Source organism: Drosophila miranda, chromosome 4 (genome assembly GCF_003369915.1).
Source record: "Drosophila miranda strain MSH22 chromosome 4, D.miranda_PacBio2.1, whole genome shotgun sequence".
Lineage (NCBI taxonomy): Eukaryota > Metazoa > Arthropoda > Insecta > Diptera > Drosophilidae > Drosophila > Drosophila miranda.
This window is the reverse complement of record NC_046677.1, coordinates 9058597-9079790: the sequence shown is the minus strand read 5'-3', so window position 1 is coordinate 9079790 and position 21194 is coordinate 9058597. Positions and strand designations below refer to the sequence as shown.

At 41.0% G+C, this 21194-nt stretch overlaps 2 protein-coding genes across 8 annotated transcripts in view; one reads left to right on the top strand and one right to left on the bottom strand.

The window, feature by feature from the left end:
* LOC108162447 (semaphorin-1A) overlaps window positions 1-21194 on the top strand; it is a 143985-nt gene that overhangs the window by 36791 nt on the left and 86000 nt on the right. The gene's annotated exons all lie outside the window — the stretch shown is intronic.
* Window positions 18304-18659, bottom strand: LOC108162451 (immune-induced peptide 3). Its single transcript, XM_017297194.1, has 2 exons — window positions 18549-18659; window positions 18304-18481 (listed from the first exon to the last, which is right to left on the bottom strand). Exons 1-2 carry the CDS (start codon window positions 18598-18600, stop codon window positions 18408-18410), a joined length of 126 nt encoding a protein of 41 aa, XP_017152683.1. The 5' UTR covers window positions 18601-18659; the 3' UTR covers window positions 18304-18407.

Here is a 21194-nt window from a genome sequence, read left to right as displayed (position 1 = left end):
TAATGCAAATGCAGAAGGAGTAGGAGCAGGGGCTAAAGCGCATTAAGAGCGGCACAAACGAACGGCCGCAAAGTAAGCTGTTGGTAGGTGGAGGTGGAGGTGAATGGTGGATGGGGCTGCTGCAGATACTATGCATACTAGTAGATACAATGTGCATCTTTTATGACATGGCAACGAGAGTGACTCTCCACCAGCAGCGATTGGGTTGTGTTGGGGAGTTTGCATTAGGCTCTCGCTTTGTGTCTGGGCAAATGTTTCGCCATCGATTAGTTTGCTGCCAAATTGCCAAAAGCCGCACATTGCCAGAGAGAACTGAGGATACGATAGAGAGAGAACGAGCTAAAAGCCTGGATCTAGCTCCTGGCTAGCTGGCCTGTGCCCAAAAACTTTTCAGGGGGGGTGGGGGTTCGAACATTTGCATTTTGTGGGTGATGTGCCGGATGCCGGATGTGAAATGGTAAAATGGTAATTGGTAATTCTATAAAGGCAGGGTTTAATTGATGAATTACTGTTGCACTTTAGAAACCAAAATCCCCAAATGTATCTTTGAGATACATGTACACATTGTGTGTGTGTGTGTGTGTGTGTGTGTATGTGCTTGTGCGACTTTTGTGGTCGGTTGCTTGTCTGTGGAAGCAAATTTCGTGTGTCCACAAAAGATAATTCGAACGAACGAACGAACAGCTGACGGGGCACTCAGCCGTCTGATTCCCATTTTAGACTGAAGCAAATACGAATACGAGATACAGATATTTGCATGCAGTTTTCAACTTTTAATTCCCCAGAAGACATCTTCCATCTACAGATACGGACGGTTAAAGCTTGAAATTAGTAAGGATTTCCAGAGATTCAGTCGGTGGGCTCTTTCGACCAACAATTCGACTGTGAAAAACAATGGACAATCTTCATCTCACAGAGAGGGACGGAGGAGGAGGAGGAGGAGGATTCGGGGGTCACTTGAATCTGCCAACGGAAGCGCAACTAAATCGTCCGTGTCATCATGCAGGGCGACCCGAACCGACCCGTTCCGACCCGTTCCGGCCCTCTTCTCATTTCCCATTCCACATTCACATTGCATTTTGCTATCCGTCTACACTGTTGACTTATTTGCTTTGAGATAAACGCCAAGTTGATTTATACAACCCACCGACAATTCATTCAGCCATTTGCACCAGCAACAGCAGCCACCACCACTCACGCGCTCAGTCGTTCATTCATTCATTCATTCAGTCAGTCAGTCATTCAGTCATTTGGTCGCTTTGTCGCTGCTGAATCGCTCATGGCAGAGACATGCAGTCAAGCGCACAAAATTCTTGTTTGTTTGTTTCTTTATTCATTGAGCAAGCAGCCCGACTTCCTTGCCACCAGAGTGTGCTGCTGCTTCTGCTGCAGTGTAGTGGCAATGCCTGTGCAGAGGCTAACCGAACGACTAACAAACTAGCAAACAATAAGTGGAAAAGGAGGCTCCAAGGATGCGTCTGGGAGAGTGGAAGGAACTCCACAATCAATCCGCATCGACTGCGGGGCAAAGTCGGAAATCATTTTCAGTCGTGTTCAGAGTTCAGGTCTCTTTTCTTCTGCTGTTGCTGCTGCTGCTACTCTCGCATGTTTAATTCAATCAAAGACCTTACCTATTCACATAATTTAATTCTTGATTAAATTAGGCCCCAAAAATACTATACTAATAAATAAATTGAATGTGAAAACAGCAGCTCCACAGCTGCCTGAACAATTGATTTACTTGTTTGACATTTGTCGCCGTCGTCGGTGCCTTCTTCTATAGATACTTCTATCTATCGGACGTTTTTGTTGGTTGCATGCGAAGGCTGAAGGTTCAAAGGGTAGCAGCACCCAGGCATTGTATTTGATGATTGTAGTTCCATAAATGTGGCAAAGGCAAATCAAGGTCGAAAGAAAAGACACTCGCTAGACTATACTTTACAGACCTAGAAATAAATACTTGTGTTAAAAAAAAATTGTTAAGATTTGTAATGGCATAAAATAAAAAAAACGTCTTTAAATAACCAAATAAATTAAAAATTAATAAACATTTAAAAAACCCCATTTTAAGAAAGTAACTAATGAAAAAATTTAAAAAGTTTATTCAAAACTAAAAAACGAATTTAAAGAAAAAACTAATTACAAAACGCAAAAACTTATTTACAAAATAGATTAACAAATTAAACAAAGAAAAAAAAAAATTGTATCTTATTAAAAGAAAAAACAAAATTTAATTGAAAGCAAAAACGAGTCTAAAAAATAAAAATAGTTTAAATAAAATTAAAAATTAATTTAAAAAAATAATTAATTAAATAATAATAATAATAATAAATAAATAAATAATTAATTAAAAAATAGAAAAATATTAGCAAATTAAAAAATAATACGTTATAGAAAGTATAGATACATATATAAAAATAATTCAAAAAATAATTTTACTATGCAAAAAAAAAACCCAGAGTGCTATTGTAAAGAATTTCCGAAAGGTGACATCATCATTGATACAAATTGTTGGCTCCACTGGAACAGTGCCTCGACAAAAACGTTCCGACTGGTTTATAGATACCGAACAGATTGAAATTGAAGAAGTTGTAGGTGTATCCACCTAGAGCCAGCTATTACAGTAAGCTTTAGGGTTCTTCGTCTTCAAGAAGTCAAACCTTTTGTGTTCCTCTATGTACAGAATTGTATACTCACCATTTCGCTTATATGGGGATCTGTTTTATGTATAGCATATAGACCGTACGAGTAACTACCACCCTCCATGGTCTTTTAGTCGCTGGGTCGCTCTACGACGAGTATGCATGTATATTTTGTGGGCCTTTTCGTGGGATGTGGTATGGCGGTTGAATAATGGCGGCTTGTATGCTTAGCGGCAATTAATCAGCGGAACTGTCCGCACCCAAACATGCGTGAACACCCCACCCACAAAGACACCACACTCCCAGGCAAGAAAGAGAGCAGCGATAGTATAGAGCGAGCGAGAGAGAGAGAGGGAGATGCGAGGCGACCCTAAAAATGTTTTGCTGTAATTAACTTAGATAAACAAAGAGCAAAGAGCCAGCACGGCCATGGGGACATTCAGAGTCGAGTCTGAGTGCCGCCGAATGGCAGTTGACGACGGCAGTGTCCTTGTGTGCCTGGAGACCATCATCCCTCACCGGGAAGGAGGAGTGGAAAGGAGTGGTGTGGTGTGGTGTGGTCTCTGGATTATATCGGACAGACTTCCGTTCTCATCTATGGCCGCTGCTGTTGCTGTTGCTGCCACTTGGCAGACTGGCAGTTGAGAAAAATGATTGCCTCAAATAAATCATAATTAGGCATGTAAACATTTAACAGATGTGAAACGAGTCGGTGTGTGTGCATGCGGCAAGACAAAGCGATAACATAAATTGTTGATTGCGTCCAATCCAATCTGCAATCCAAAACCGAACCAAATCGTGTTCTTTAACGCATAAAAATTCACTCTCCAGCAGCGTCCCGTACAAATTTATGACCGCAAAAACAGAAAATTTTACGAAAATCTCTGCGCCTGAATTGTATCCTATAAATCAAGTGGTAAATATATCAATTTCATTGTTGATTTACATGCATAAATCTGGGGCAGGTATTAGCTTTTTGATGTCGTCCGCCGCAAGCAATCGAAGATTATGTTATACTCGTGTTTATTTTTGGTGTTCATTCTATTCATATAAAATCATAGCCTATGGGTTATAGCCACACTTCAAACAAATGTTTTGTTATATTTTTAAACGTTAGAAATAATTGGAATCGAATTCGATTAATTTTATTGTGGATTTATGGCACCTATCGAATGGTGGCGCTTTTCGGGAAGTAATTTAATGTATCTTTCGTTGTTTTTAGCAGGGAAAAAAGTCATTGGCACCCGAGAGGTTCGGATAGACGTTCGAGAAGATTGAGACGTTCGAGAAGTTCGAGACTTTCGTTCATTCTCCTTCGATAAAATCTCTCGAAGATTGATAACACAAATAGTGATGCCCAAGTCTTTGAAGCATCTGAAGTATTAATCTTATTAATTACCCACTGATTTGCTGTTACTGATTAAAGAAATACTTTTAATCACTTGTTTATCGTTGCAATATCGATAGATATCGATCTGTTTGCTTGGTCTGCAATGGCTGCAAGCCATTGGGTCATCTGGCCATCGTCTTGAGAGTTTATCGATCCCGCACATTGGCGGCTGCTCGTAAATTTCATGGAATTAATTAGAGCATCTGTTGGCTGCTGTCGCTGTTGCTATTTTTATTATAATTGCTGTTGATATTGTTTGAGAGAGAGAGAGAGATACAGAGAGATGTGTGTGCTGTGCTCTTTTAATTTCTCCGTCTCCGGCCTAATGATGCATGAATTACTAGACGTGGGCGTGTACACAGGCCCAAGCGTTGGGTCGAGGTCAACATTGTTCATGTTGCATGTCATTCGCTCTGCGGTTCATTGACTAGGTTCCATCCCCCCTCCCCCCCAGACCCGTTTTATGGTAATTGATTTCTTACCTCTTTCGGCGAATGGCCGAAAGGAAAACAGGGAAAATACCCGTAATTACGAGTATTGCTGACATGTGAGTGTAACTCTGAGTACCTGTGCTGTGTCTGGGCAGCCCATTGTGCGGTAAATGATTCAGTTTACGAGTTCTTTGTGCATTCGTAATTGGTTGTGCGTGCGAGTCATGCGAGTGGGGTCATCGTTATAATTGCTCCGAGAATACGATTGGTAAAGGGATTTAAATGGTTTTTCTAATGATGGAAAGCATGATCTTGATATTGAATCATTTTCTAACCAAATTCGTTTCTCGTTTCTCTCGTTTCAGGTACGTAAATGAATCAAAAACTGGAAAGACAACATGAATAGAATGTTTTGATCGAAGGTTTGGCCTTAAAACTTTGCTTGTATTCACATTTAAAACCTTTTTGCAGCGCACTTTTCAATGGTGCCAAAAAAAGGCGAACCCGAACTTTTTTCTCCCTTTGACTTTCGACTTTTGTGCTGCAATTTATTTGCAGCAGCTTATCAAATTAAAGTTTTGCGGGATCTTTCCAGCCAGCACTTTTTTTTGTGGCAGCTTAACCTTGCCACTCTTCCGCGCACACCCACACACACACACCCAGGGGATCCACTTTTCTCTGCTGGTTTTTTTTTTTTTTTTTTTTTTTTTTTTTGGTTCCGAATGTCTGAATGTTGTCGCTATTTGCGTTGAATGGCGACAGCAACAATAGGAGCAACAACACTGCGTAATAGAGTCGGTTAGTTGAACCCAGACTCCCGACCACCGACCCCCCGACCCCCCGACTCACGGCACCCGGCTCCCGGTCGAGAAGCAGAGGACTTCTCCCCAATTGGCTCTGGCCAAAGAGAAAGAGATGGAGGGAGGATGAAGGGTGAATTAAGTCTTTGCAGCAGTCAGCACAACAATGGAATGTCGTGCTATCTCTCGGGTGCACAATGTTAGAGTTGCACTTAACTTCAGACACAGGAAGGCAAAAGGAAAGCAATAGAAAGGAATAGAAAGGAATAGAAAGAGCTCCACAATAAGCACAAGGACAACCGGAGAAACGTTAAGCAGGATGCTGAACACGGCTGACTCTCCTCCACTTTCTCTATGTGTACGCCGTACAGGGGTACTCCTGACAAAAACAAAAGTCGCATGAACGTTGCATGAAATAGCTGCAGCGTTTGCTATTGCCGTTGGCAAAGTCAAGTGCCAGGCGATTTTTCTTACACAATAATACACTTTTCCCTATTTCGCTGACAGGGCACCCACTTTAATATCCTGTAGGTATGCGCAGTGGGAAGGTATGACAATTGTTGAAGAGAAGATGTAATCATACAAAAAGAATGCAGTTTGTGGGTTCTTTGAAGAACTTTCAAGGGAGTTCCCCATAGATTGGATATATGTTAGAAAAAAACCTTGAAGCTTGAAAGAAACCAGGAAGATTCGAATACTTTAGAATAAGTTATGGTTTAAATATATATTAATAATGCCTAGAATGAATCTCTTAGGGTACTTAATACCCTTCTTAATATTTACAGCAAAAATTCCCATAGAAAATAATATTTAAAGTCTATGATTAGAGAGCGTTTTAAAAAGCATTGAAAGCCAGGTGTTCAAAGAGTCAGACGCCAGATAGTTATAGGTTATAGTGTCCGTGATTCGCATTTAAATCATATTTAAAATACCATATTTACTCTCAGAAATTTTAATCGTATTGCTAGATGTAATCGATAATTATCGATTAACAAAAGTTTATTCCAATCGATCCACGTTTTTTTTTTTAATGGTAATCCATAGGGTATAACTGTGAACTCAAATATTCTTTGCTGTAATTTTTGTCTCATTTCATTTCATCTGCGTCTCCACTCGACTCGTGGCTGTTGGCTGTCGGCTGGGACGGGTGTTCTTGCACATGCAGCGTATGACGTCACTTAGCGCAGACAACTGTGATAATGATAAAATTAGATTATAGATGCTTTTCATTTTTCACACCCAACTTGGTGCTGCTGCTGTTGCAGCCTCTTTTGTTGCCGTAGAGGCAGAGTGGAGCACGTAGGGTGGCGTGTGGAGGCATGATGGTGGTGTGCGGAGTGTATTTCAATTTATGGCTGCTCGGCTGCCTCCCATGTGGTGAATTCCATGCGGGTGTTGTTCTGGAAAAATAATTACCATCAAAGTTTTATATTACACACATATGTATTTATTATGGGAGAGCGCAGCGGCGGCATTGTGGAGCGGGTGCGACAAAAAGTCAAGTGGAATGAAGCGAAAATATCCAAATGCATTTGACAGTTTGCTTAAGAGCATTTGTTCTCGCAGGCAACTGGCGAAAGAATTTTCCGAAAGATGCGAATACGTATGCGAGTGCGGGGAGTGGGCTGGTGGCCGTGCAACAGCTGCCACTGTTGCAACAGTTGCTTGAAGCAGCTTCAGCTTCAGCTTCAACACTTTTGACGATTATCAAAGTGCCCCCGGACCCTATCTTTCCACAGCTGCTGCTGCTGCTCCAGCATCGAACAAACAATTTCAATTGAGAAAAATATTTCTATATTTGTCTTTTCTCGTTGGGCGCTTCTCTCTCTCTGTTGTCTCTGCGAAATTCGACACAGTTTCGTTAAGTAATTGAATTCAATTGTATCCACAGTAACCATCGATGAAGACTTTGGTATTTCTAAAAATGTTGGGGAAATGTAAACGAAACTGCCACACACGAAGGCAAGTGTTTTAGGAAAATATCATATGAGGCAGATACTGATAGGGGGAATGTACATTTAGGCAAGATATTTATTCTGGAAACAGCATTCGATAGAAAGAAATGAGGAAAAAATGTGAGTGGATGGGCTCTGAAATGATAGGAGCCAGAACATAGGAATCTGTATCGATAAGCACCGATTAAATACATAGGAGAAAGCGATAGATTGATGTCCTACCACCGTTGAGCCGCTGCCATGCGTCAAAACTCCACTGAAATATATTCTATATACATTTGATGAATTAAATTAAATACTTTTGGCTTTGTCGAAACACTAAAACCACCGTTTATTTCGTTTTGAAACGAAAAACCAAAATAATTCATTCGTAATTCAATCCGCTGCCCCCCCTTTCCCCCTCCTAACCTTTTCTGTTGTTTCCACAACAATTATTTTCACATTATGTGGGATTTACGTCCTGGAAAAAAGGGTGAAAATATACAAAAATTAAACAAGGCAAACCATCAAATTAGTGTTAGCCGCAAAGGATTTTCAAAACTATTCCGAGCACTGTCCGACAGCAAAACAGGAGAAAAACAAGGCAACGCCATGAAAAATACTAATTACACTACACTAAAAAAAACTTTAACGATGAGTGTCGGGCAATCTTGACGAGGGTAGAGGCAGGAGTGGGGGGTGTGTGATGGGATGGAGCAAGGGGCAGGGGGGAAGGGGCATGGTAACCGCATTGCTATGAAACCAGAAATATTTGAGTGTAAACACAAGTTGCAACCATCCTCTGGCCCTGCCGGTATAGAGGCGCCACACAGAAGAGTGTTTTTCATGGGCGTTGCAGGCCACACACGCGTTGGCTGGCAACGCAACAGCCCAGATACATTTGTATCTTTTGAGCTCTCTTCTAAAAGAGGGCGAGACCAAATGTAAATGTCTGCCCGTCTGTCTGAGTCCCCTGCCCAATCTCTAAGGAGGGGGTGCACAAGTTGCAAATGCATTCGACGTGAACGTGTCGAAAGTAAGTTGCAGTTGCAAGTGACAAAATCGCGTTTTGCTACGTGATATAGGCGTTGGGCTACGGCTATAAGCCACTCCGAGGCTACAGAGACTCTGAGCCACACATACGCGTATCCGTGTACGAGTATGCAGATACATGGATACATATGTATCTACGGGGCACTGACAGCGCAAACTATTTGTCACGGAATTCCTTCGACACTGGGATTAAGTTCTCGCATTGCACTCCGCGCGTCTCGGAAATTTACTTTTCCGAGAGAGCCAGAAGCGAAAAATAAAGAAAAACGAAAAAGTAAAAGTGTCAAATGATGGCAGGGGCATGTGGCAGGGATTCCCACCTGATTTTCCAGATTCTTGTACTTGCAGCAATTACGGAAAACTTTCTTCACTCTTGTGTGCTGGGGTTTGACTTTTTGGGGCACAAGTCAAGTGTCCAATTAGGCGTGAAAATGAAAGATTCAGATGGGGGACAGTCGAACATGGAAGATAATTGAGGGATGTATCGATCTAAAGAAAGCAAAAGAAAGAGCCAATTCCTTGAGAAGCAGAAGAAATATCTCTCAAATATACATAGTACGTATCTCTATCTTTCTATAGCAATCTGTATCTAAATGTGTACATATATCTGTGTTCATTTATAGATACTTTTGTGAGTGGAACAACGGCAGTACTCTGAAGTATGTAAAAAAATAACAATAAAGAAATAAGAATAAAAATATGATGACAAAAAATAAATGATAATAAATAAATAATAATAAAACAATAACAATAAAGGAATTATAAAAAATTAATAATAATAAAAAAAAGAGAAATTAATAAAGAAATCATAAACAATAAAAAATTGTATGAAAAAGTATAATAAAAAAAGGAATAATAATAAAATAATAGTACTAAAAAACAATAATATTAAAAATAAAAAAATTATAAAAAAATACAAAAATTACAATAAAAATTAAAAGTTATAATAAAAAAAAAAAGTTTGTAATAAAGAATTATAATGCAAACATAATAATAAAAATAATGAAGAAAATAATATTAAAGAAATAATAACAAATTAAAAAAATATTTTAATAAAATACTTATAAAGAAATGGAAATCTATCTATCGAAAGAGAAATTGAAAAAGAAATATCCCAAGAATAGAAATTCAAAGGAAATCCTGAAATCGATTTGTTTTCCCTCCACTTAGGATCGTTCTATCAACATATAGGAGAAGTTGTACTGCCCGCAAACGAGTGTATCTACAAATTAACGCAAAAATACAAGAAAACAAAAAAAAAACTAAAAGAACAAAGCGAAAAAGATTGCTGTACAGAGTGGAGTCGTTTACATGAACACAACAAACAAACTACTGAACAGAGCGAAAAAAGGAAGGAAAAAACAGGAGAGGAATAGGGGGGAGAAACCAGCGTGTGACGTTCTGATATGTGGAACACGCCCCGTGGATGCCACACCCACTACTGGCCCCTGGCGGAACGGAACTGTACGAAAAGAAATAGAAACATGTGTCTACATTCGCATCAGAGCCGAAAGGAAACAGCAAAGGAGGAGGCAAGAGGCAGCATGCATTAAAAATCCACGCTTCCGGCAGGAGTTTTGCCCCCCAGAAAGCCATCACCCACACTGCCACAGCACACCCCACCCATTCAGGGTTTCAATAAAAAGATACAAACCAACACAGGGATGGGAGGGAGATTGTATCTAGGAGGAATGGCAAATGCATTTGGAGTGTTTGCGGCAAATGCCAAAATGAAATACATAATACTCGTACTCCCGTACTCCACCCTCCTCCCTCCTCCCTCCTGCCTCCACCGTCGTTCTTCGTTTCATTTTGTTTTGCGCTGAGTTGCATTTTTGTTTTCGCTGTTGGATATATACATATACAAATATACTGTATATATATCATGACCGATTTAGCTAAGGGAAAACCTCCCTCACCAAATGCTTTTTTTCTCATTCAGTTTTGGTTTTTTTTTTTGTTTGAAAATTTAATACCGCTGGATGGTATTTTTCCCCGTGTTTCGTTTCGGCAGAGATGTTTTGTAATCCGCTTTTAAAATAAGGAAAGAGCGACAAAAAATAAAAGTAAAAATTGTTTGCTGAAAATAAAATATATATAGAATTTTTAAAGCTAAACTTTTTACTGAATTTTTCGAGTTTCGCTGGGAGCCGGGCTCTTGAACTTTTTATTGTTTTTCGAGCTCTGGGAGTACCCTAGGAGCAGTATTATATATATCTATATATGTATTTTGTTGTGTGTCTGGAACAATAAATCTCTGGCAGGCGAATCAATAAAACTTGCTAATTTTCCGCTCCAATTAGCAGATTATACTCTCAACAAATCTCGGCAAATGGCGATAAGGGGGATAAAAGGAAATAAGTTTGCACAATGGCGAAACAAGCTCCGAAGGAGGACCATCAGCAGCAAAAAGTTTCCTTTTTTTATTTTTTCGTGTACATGGATTTTGCCCTCCCTCTAAGGAAAGAAATAAAAACATTCGAAGAAATAGAGAACCGAGGGCACTGGCCGGATAAGAGAGAAGCAAGTCCTTGCCGTGGTGTCTTTTTTTCGGGGCATTCATCGCGTGGGATCTAAGCGACGACAGAAAGAAGACTTCATTCTGTTCTGTAGATTGAAGGACTGTGTAAATGTTGGACAAAGAAACGAAAGCACGGATTAAATTAGGCTTTTCTTTGGACGGGAATCGTTGCTGCTTCGATTATTTGTATAATTTTAAGCAGCTTCCCAATCGATAGTTGATCCAATTCCAAATATATCTGTAAAGTAAATTACTGCCGGAAATCAAATGTAAATTCCAAGTGTAAGCACTTGGCCAAAAGCTATCAATTTCGGAATTACAGCTCCTCCAATGGGGATGGGGGGCTGCCCCCCTTTTTGAACTGTGCAACTTATAAACAAGATTGCAAATTTAATTTAAAGACCAATTGGAATTCTGTTGAACAAGAAGAACAATATTTATCCAGGCCATATATCTATCGTTTGTGTGTTGTGTTGTGCTGTGCTGCTGCAGTGCAACCGTTTTGCCCACCAGCGGTGGTGCTGTGTGGCAACTTTATAGCTGATTTGTAGCATGCAGCAAGCAATAATTCAATGCTCTATGAAGGGGCGGAGAGATGCAGCCAGATGGAGGACACCCCATCGATGGGCGGTAGAGAGACAAAAGGCTTCCATTGCTGGATATTCCAACACCTTCGACAATGTCGTTGTCACTTGGTGGCAAAGGGAGGGACGGATGGCGCGGCAGTGGCAGCGGCAGGGGGTAGGAGGAGGCGCCGGCTGCCTGCAACTGCAATCTGTCTGCCCTGCCAATCTCTCTGTCTGCCTGTATCCCTGCCTGCTTTGCTCTGCTGTCTGCTAGCCAGCTCTTCCCTCTATTCTGTTTGATTCGCATTCTCGGGGTGAGGATTCAGTGCCTGCCATATGCGTCCTCATGACGCCAATGCCAATGCCGCCGCCACCTTGAGTGCAGCAGCAGCAATCGGTTGCACCTTTGAAGCGTGTCCGTGTTGCACCACCAACAGCGTCAGCAACAGCAACAATTTGCATAGACAGTCGCACTCCATGGTCTGCTTTCATTGATTAGAGATGGACGATGTTTCATTTGTGAAAATGGGTGAGGGATTCGGGGAGTGAGATTCGGGATTTGTCGGGCTCTAAAATGCTCTATGAATACCACATGACAATCAAGATTAAAATTAAAAATTAATTTAAAAAAATAAAAAAAATAAATTTTTTTTAAATGAAATAAAATTAATTAAAAGTATAAAATGAAATGTTAATAAAATGTATACAAAAAATAAAATTTAAACATAAAATTATTTAAAAAACATTATTTAGAACAAAAAAAGTTTAGTCGAACAGCAAAGTGCTTCGTTATTCACACTCTGTGTATTTTGTTTTTGCATTTTCGGTCCGTAGGCTATTTTGTTTTTGCATTCTCGGTCATTTTATTCGGCATTTTTCGCTTGTGCTATTGCCTGGCACTGACTTCGATTAATGATTGAAAGTCTAAGACTATACGATAGTCACGAGCACGTCTCTAGCGAAGCATGCCCAATCCTATGGTCCCTGGTCTCTGGCTCCGTTCCCTCCCACAAAATGCATATGCAACATTGTATCTATATGTGTAAGCAGATGATCTGCACCCGCCGCCAGCCGGACGGCGACACACACACACACACACTGTCTCTTTTGTTGCATGTTGCATGCCGTGTTGTGGTGTTTATTTTTTCCCTTTGTGGAGTGCAATTTGTTCTGCAACGCTAACATAAACACCCATGAATCCCGTGAATCCATCCATCCCTTATTCCGCTGTGCGAAAGTTCTTTCAACTTCCACTTCAACTTCACCTTGCGTTGCATTTGGATTTTGTCATTGCCATTATAATTGATGGGAATATAATTTTGTTTCTTGCTGTGAAACCAATTTCCACAATCCCTTTGCCGATGCGATGCCAGCATCCATCCCTTTGGCTTTTGGCAAACGGAGTTTTATGCAAATTTTTGCGTGCAAATTGGTTTTAATGCATTTTGAATGCAATTTGTGTTTTGTATGTTTGAAATTGGAGTGCGCCACAGTGCGCCAGCGCCAAAGCCAATGCCACTGCCAGCCAGAGAGCCGGAGAGCCAGCCAGAGAGCCAGGCAGCCAGGCAGCACACAAAAACTCGTAATTGAAACTGAAAGATTTTAATTTAATTTGAGTTTCTGTGTCTCTTATCGCCATCACAGCCCACAGCAGCTGCCTCACCATCTGCCCCATCTTTTGGCGGCTATTGTGTGTTGCCTTTGCCCCTCCTCGGAGAGCGGAGAGTGGAGAGTGGAGAGTCGAGAGTGGTGTGGAGAGTGTGCTCTGTATTTTTAGCTTCAGCATGCGGCATGCGGGATGCCTGCAACCTGCCCAGCGCCTCTGATGTGTCTGCCTGCATCTGCATTTCGGTTGTGGGGGCCATTCATTGAATTGATTTAGATAAAATTCATCCGTGTTTCTGTTTTTGTTGATTACGCCACGCACAAGCAGCAGCAGCAGCAGCAGCATGCCACCAACTTCATTATGCCAGCCGAAATGTGGCATGTAAATTGTGCATCATGGATGCTATAGATTGAGGTGCTACACACCACACCCCACACCTTACACCCCACACCTTGTCCCTGGAGTTTCTGTCAAACGAGCTTGTAAGTGTGTCTGGAGGAGGGTTTTGGGGTGAGGGCAGGCTCTGAGATTTATGAGATGCACACACACTCCATACGGGAAATAAATCTCAATCTGGCAGTGTCCCTGGAATTGGGAGGGTTCCACAGCCCCCGTCATGTGTGAGGTGTGATAAAGACTTTAATTTGATTTAAGGATTTGCATTGATTCCAGTATTCATTAACTCATTTGGTTGTGATTATAGGAATGTCTTTGCACATGGCAATCTTTTAGATCGAATCACTATTATAGCTAGAATGAACAAAACAAGTCGTTTGGCTCTTTGAACACTTGGCTTTGAGGGTATTTCCTCCTTGTGACTCGACAGAAATAAAACTTGGACGGACACGACGCTCTTATGTCTAAGAAATCTCTGCTGTCTAATGACCTTTATCCTTATCATTAGCTGCATTAGCCTTAAAGCATTTTAAAATAAGTTCTTAATCTGATTAGGGTCTCCTGGTCTCTGGGGCAATAAGCTCCTTCACCAGTGGAGCACTGACCATCTTCTGCGCTCTGTTACGAGTGCCCCGAGAGGGAGGGTCGCGGCGGGGCGGGGCGGTGGCTTCCCATTCCCCCGTGCCGCCAAACAATGAGCAATCAAATTAAATCCACACTTCATTGTGGAATAATGAAAGACTTCCTTCCGTCCCTCCACACAGCGCCATAAAACAGTCTCTCTGGCCAAATGATGTTAATGAAATTAACGCCAAGTTATGGCCAACTTTTGAGCAGATGACTTACCTGCTCCGGGATTATGCTTAACTTTTGTTGGAAAATCAAAAACTTTAACTAACCCACACACACACACACACACACAGAGAGGGATCTCCTGTTGGCCACTTTGGATGGCCACTGCCAGAAGGGATTGCCATGGCCACACATACCACATCACATCCAAAAGGGGGATTTCGTTTACGAATAAAGTAATTTTTTAATCCCCTCCTCGGGTTACCACTCGAATCCACAGTGCGTGGTGGGGCGACCTTTTATAACCTTCAAATGAGCAGCAAGCAGCTGGGTAGCAGGTTGGGTGCGGGGTGTGGGGGGATGCAAATAACAATTTAATTATGAACATACTCTGTCTTGCCCACCTCTTCCTCTGTGGAGTGTGTCCCAATACGAATTCAAGGACAAATTATAGCCATAAAGTTTCCGTCGGCAGCAGCCTCTGGGATAAGCTGAGAGCTCATTAATGTCACATTCATGGTGGCACTCTCCATCCGGATAGAGCATAAAACGAGCCCAAAATTCTATCAGGGTATATCCCAGGACTGGGACTGGTATCCATTTAAATTGAGTGCACACACAACAAATTGTTTATGGGCGTGTGCTGTGCTGTGCTGTGCATCTCTCTATCTCTCGCTCTGGGCCAGAGCCCCAGCGAGTGTCGTCTGTGAGGTAATTAACGTGAAGTCCCCCCACTCCAGCCGGCAGTAAAATAATCAAAATTAGCCAGAAAACGCCATCATCGTTTTGGGGCGGATTTTTTTTTTTGGGGGGCGCAGCAATTTATTTTTGCTTGCATTTTGCTATCCACTAGAAGGACCTGCTGGGGCTGTGGCAGGCGATTTGCCTTTAAATTGTGATTGGGGTTCGATCGAAAGGGTATGGCCATAGACATTAGAGGGGGCTAATATTATCAGCTACTTGAAGGAGGGGCTTACGCACACCTAATACATGGTAATGGAATTAGTTGTGTATATTCTTGGGTAAAAGATAGAGATGTTTGCTTTCCCTCAATTGCTTTTTATTGCTATAATTCCTTGCAGAATGTTTTTTTATGTCGGGCAGCATTAAAGAAGCATCAGATTGTGGCAAATACTTCTCAAATTTAGCCAGAACCCTCGGAAGGACATTCGAGGCAGCACTTTATCAATTTCCATAATAAAAAGTACCGAAATCTCATAACAACTACAGTCGTATATGGAAAAAAAATTCTTCTAAGCCGTATTTCTATTTGAATGTGGAATATTTTAACAAATATCTATCTTTCAAAAAAATAGCTTTAAACAACCTTCGAGAGTGGCTTTTCCTGTGGCTAAATTTATGTTTACCCCGTCGCTCTAATTAAATTTAATATGCATATTGCCAAGGCATTTGAAGTGGCCAGTGGCCAGTGGCTAGTGGCCAGTGTCCAGGGAACAGAGAACCCGCCCAGAACCAGTTAAAAGGGGATCGAAGGAAGGACGGTCGGGAGGCAGGGTGGGACCACCCTTGCGGTTGGTCTGCCAGTGTCTGTGTCCCTCTTTATGTGTGTGTGTGTATGGGTAATAAATTTGATTAGTAGGATTTACGGACCGGGGCCTGGGACCCTGCTACGTAAACGCCAAATGTTTCTTGGTGCAGTAAATTTTATGCTAAATAGCAAAGGAAAAAATGGTTGAATGGCTCTCCGTTCGAGGGAGTTTGTTGGCCTTTTCTTTACTGGTTTCACCATGGCGTTTCTTCTCTTTCTTCTGTTTTTCCTTTTTCCCTTTTACGTTTAACGAGTTGTTACAATAAAATGTTTATTGCATGCTTTATGGCGCTCAGTTGTTTGGCATTTTCCTTGCACTATTTTGCTGCACGACAGACAGAAACGGAAGTGCACAGAAAGTCCGAGAGGGAACCAAAAACTTCGCTTCCTTTGAGCTGGTCCCAGATACCGCGCCCTCTGCAACGCCCCCTTCCCATCAGCATCATATTGGGCTGCCAAAAAGTATGCAATACATCGGCCTCCTCGTCATTAACGTCATTATCGGCTCATAAAGCCAGAGAGCTGCTAGGGGGCAAAATATGCCCACAAATGATGCCAAGCATCGGTCGAGATAAAGCCGCTTCACGACGTGAAGTGCCGTCGAAATGGCCAAGATTCCGACTCCTTGCTGTGGCTGTGGCTCTCAGTCCTGCTGTGAGGCTGCTCTGCTGCCATTTTGCCAAACTCTGAAATGCAGTCAATGCCTCCTGGATTTGCCATTCACTCTACTTCCGTTCACTCATTTCCAGCAAAATTATGCGCATTGGACTGCTTTTGGTATTGAAATTACGAGCATTTTCCACTAACCCCCCCCTCCCCACTCCCCACCCACTCGTGTTTTTTGGCTGCTACCGCTCGTTTGTGGGCTGCTCTGATGATGATGGCATCCACACCCTGCCCTTGTGTGCCTCTGTGTTTGTGGTTCAAAAGTGAAAAGGAATTTTCTGTGTGCCCAACAAAAAAAAAAACCACTCAAAATGCATTTTGATGATTTGCGCTGCAGGGACATAAATCTACATATCCCGAAATTTAGAGCGAATGCATTGAGCTGAACGCTTGAAAAGGTGCCAAAGAACGCATCTTGACTGATTTTGATTGTAATATTTGATATGGGTTTCAATATATTATATTTTTAGGTTTTTTCAATGTTTAAATCAACTAAATTTTAATGTATTTTTTCGTTTATTTTTCATTGCAGGTAAGCTTTGATGAAGAGGCATCTAAAAATGAGAGGGACATAGAAAACAGAGAAGAAGTCTGTTTTCGTTCGGCCTTAAATTTTATAATAGGGGTAAATACTTTTCAAATATAGTAATAGTCGTGAAAATTTAAGCCTATTAAAAACTCTTGTATTCACTGCTCTGCTCTACACTTTGTTGCTGTTTTCTGTACCCTGATCGTGATCGATCCTGACTCATTAGGCACCCGCCACCCCGATAATCACTCTGTGTTTTGTGCATTGAGAGCAGTGCAGGCGCAATTGTCTTATCTCTTGATCTTTATTGCATATCCTAGCTTTGCTCTCTTCACACGCAATGCACATGCTCTCCCGATTGCTTCGTTCGCTTGCTCTCTGAGAAACAACAACAACAACAATGCGAGCGCAGGGCAATCTACACTTTGTTGCTTTGTTTTTCTGTTACCGAACACGATCGATCGTCTCGAAAAGCAGGCCTCGTCTTTGCGTTTCACGAGCACCGCTCTCAATCTCACGCCATGCACGTGCTATCCCAATAGCTTCATTACATTGCTCTCTCTCAGTGATGTCATCTATCGCCCTCTCAGCTAAAATAACAACATTAATGCGCACCGCAGCTCTCATTTGGCACTCAGAAATTACGAACCAAGAAACGAGACTACAACGGTACCCTTCATCCTTATTCTGCTCTTTATTCAATCATCTCTCCTCATAAACATTGAGCTTGATAAAAATTGATATGGATATGTGTACCGTTTGCCAATCGATTTCATGATACATTATTCCCCACGCACACAGCACCGCCAATTGGGATTTATGAGCACTTAAATAAGCTTCATTTCGCTGCTCAAATTATCTGAATGAACTGATGAAATTATAATTTCCGACCAGCAATATACATATACATATTAACATATCGCATTAATTATTATGCATTTTTAAGAGAGGCTGAAACGGTGGAGGAACACTTGAAAAATTTGCGACACATTTTCAGCATTCGGTTCGATGTTCGGCTGTGGATGGGTGGGGGTGGAGAATGCTAATAAATCAATGCAAATGCAAATGCCAGAAGCGGGGAAAAAGAAAATCGCAATCAATGACAGCAACACCTACCTACCCGAGGGGGAGTGAAGAGGGAGGAGGACTGTGTGTGTGTGTGTGCGTGTGGCTGGGGGCATTAACATAACAGTTATGTGCATATTAAGTGTACATTATGTTCCTTAATCCAGACAATAAAGCACCCAACAGAGCGGCAGCCGAGCAGCAGAAAATTAATGAAATAATGCAACAATTTTACAACAAATCAATGAAACGAAAGCCCCAGTCGGACCTTGCAACATTTCCAAAAGATTATGCGAAAATTTTAATGCAACATGCCACATGCCACGGGCAGGAATCAGGTCAGAGAGATTAAATAGAAATATGTTTGTTTCATTCACTTTCCATAGGGATTAGTGTGGGAATTTTATTTTGTAAACGTCAGAGGCAAAAGGTCGATAATAAATTGTGTATGCGATTAGATTCAGGCCTCATTTTCCGCCACGAACATTGCAAACGCGGCAATCGCCATTAATAATGACGTTTCCTGGGTTTAGAGGGGTAGCTAAAAGCAAAGAGAGTATTTTAATTAATTTAAGGAACTTACTTTTATATATTCCGTGTATATTTACCATTAGCCAGAGCCAAGAGGCCGAGCACGAAGGCAAGCGACAGGAATTTCATATTTGAAGAGATACTACAACAGAAGCTGTAACTGAACTGATGTCTGGACCAGTGGCATTCATTGGCTTTTATACGCTGATTCTGCTGCTGCTGCCTCCACGATCGTTTTGTTATCAGTTGAGGGAAACCCGTATAATCGGCTCTACGGGTGGATTTGCCCTGTTCTGTCTGTGAAATTCCCAACCCGAGTGTAATGCCAGAGACACTGACAGATTAGCTCTTAAGTTTCAGATTCAATTAGCGGTGCAGCAATTCAATGAATGCTTCTGTTCTTCAGAAGTGTAGAACCCGTTTGCTAATCGCCTTTGATTGACAATCGTTCTATGGAATCTACGATGAATGCGTTAAAACAGGTTTCTAGCTTGGAACAAACTTGCAATTGCATTCACGTGTGTTTTACTATCTTACTTGGAAGCGAACCTGTAAAAAATACTCCATTTGGGGAAAGGAAGTACTGCAATTTAAATATTCTTAAGCACAGATCACAGTTTTACATCATTTAAGATTTGTTCAATCCTTGATTCTATTTTATTTGAAATCAAACATGGTTTTAAATTTTACTCTGTGGCAATAAATAATTATTAGAAGCTGGCACACATTAAATATTTTCCACTGGTCATTGATTTCCGTATTCGGTTGGTTTTGTTACATCGCACTGCCAGATTTGGGCATTCGGCCTGGGCGTGGGGCTGTGGGGTAACCAAAACACTTGTTAGTTTTTCACTTGATCGTCTGCTATATAAGTATTATTTTGTACCAGTTTTCTTCAGTTTCCCCACCGACTAGGTACAACATCATCAGAAGAGCCATTCCAAATGTTAAAAATTTCATTTTAAATATTTTTGCGATATTTTTGATGGACTATTCACTGAAGTGGAACCAAAGTTGAACTGATTTCAGTGACCGCTGTATAAGGAACTTATATATGAATATTTATCCAATATGATGTGTAGTTGGCCCTTATCGGAGTGCGAATTCTCTTGAGTAATGGCCTTTATATTATTTCTCTTTTGCTGATGATTCAGGAAATTCAGAGCAATAATATGAGAAGGGAAAATTTACCAAATATCGAGTATTTTTTGTATCCCTAGAGATGAGGAATTTCCTATAGAACTGGCAATGGGATTCCACAATTTTGTTGGGCGTCTCTTTGTTCGTTCAAGCATTTATTTAGCATTTTAGTTTTTTCTTGCGATTATTCCTTGTAGCAATGATCAGTGCTTGAACTCACGTTTTCCATTCAAATGAAAATTGCAATGGCCAAAGTAAAAACGAATCTCGCTTATTTTAGGGCAAATAAAATGGCAGGATGTGCAATGGAAGAGTGAGAAGAAATGTTAGCAAACATAAATCAGTTCATCATCAGAGTAGGAGGGACTCCGCCTCCCCCATGGGTTCTTGTTCCATTTTTGCAAATCGTATCGACGATTTTCTTGTTGTTTGCAAATCGAATACCAAGTGAACTACGAGGAGAATTTTTTTCAATTTTCCTCGCTGCATTTTGCACTATCTGCGATAGTTTCTCTACCATTTCTATGTGCAGGAATAAACGTAATTCGTTAAAATCAAGCGGGGAAAAAAATCCACGGGGCAAATCAAATGAGGGAGCGTCTGAGTGAGTGGAAAAGGAGTGGAAATTGAGGTGAATGCTGAGGAGAATGATGAATGAAAAGGGGAGTCCCCTAAATTTTGCCCCTAACTTGCAAATCAACTCAGAATTGGGGTCCGTTGTGCTACTATTTTTTATATATTTAAATTTATTTTTATTTGTGGAAATTTTCCTTTTTATTTCGTTGCGTCAGGGTTGAAGGGTGGGGGGCGGGGGGGGGGGGGGGGAAGGGGCAGACATGAAGAGACATGAAAAGCTCAGCGAAAAATTTGCGATGCATTTTCATCGACTTCACCTTTTCAGCAGGAGTACAGTCCTTAATTTATTTTATTTTTCATTGTACTTTCGTGTCTCCCTCTCGTTTCTGCCTGTCTCTTTGGGGCTGCTTCTTTCCGTCAGGTCCTTCTGCAATTTATGTGCATACAAAATAAGTCCAACAAAAAGGAGGGACAACTTTTTAAGTGCGAAAGTGCGCTTTTGTGCCACACTGCCACAGCAGGCTTTGTAATCAGATTTTCAACTAGTTTGTTCATTAATTAACAAATATATACAAAAAACACCACAAATAAACCAACATTATTTATCTTTAAAATATAGATTATTTTTAAGTTAAGATTTTTTCCATCTGAATTGTAATAATTTTTTATTGCATACTTTCGGGCAGCAATTTAAGAACTTTTCTCTATCAATAAATTACGAAAGAAATCTCCTGCATAGAACACTCCTTTCCCACGGGAAAACTCTTCCCTGGAGACAGCTTAATTTAATTTCGCATTTTTGTCAATATTTTTCAGAGACAATGTTCTGCCTCTGCTTTGAGTTCTGCTCTAAAGTCCATTAGCTTAGGTCTATTAAATTAGAATAGAGAGAATTCATCTGTTCATTCGAATGATTCATCTTTAATGACAGCCATGGCATATTTTCCTATCAAACTTGTACCAAAAATGATAAATGCTCCCATCAAATTGATAAGGAAATATACGTA

Excerpts from the sequence above, each read along its gene's own strand:
- LOC108162451 (XM_017297194.1), bottom strand. The coding sequence starts at position 18,600 with ATGAAATTCCTGTCGCTTGCCTTCGTGCTCGGCCTCTTGGCTCTGGCT. Across the intron at positions 18,482-18,548 it reads CCTCTTGGCTCTGGCTAATG|CTACCCCTCTAAACCCAGGA; the intron begins GTAAATATACAC and ends CTTTGCTTTTAG.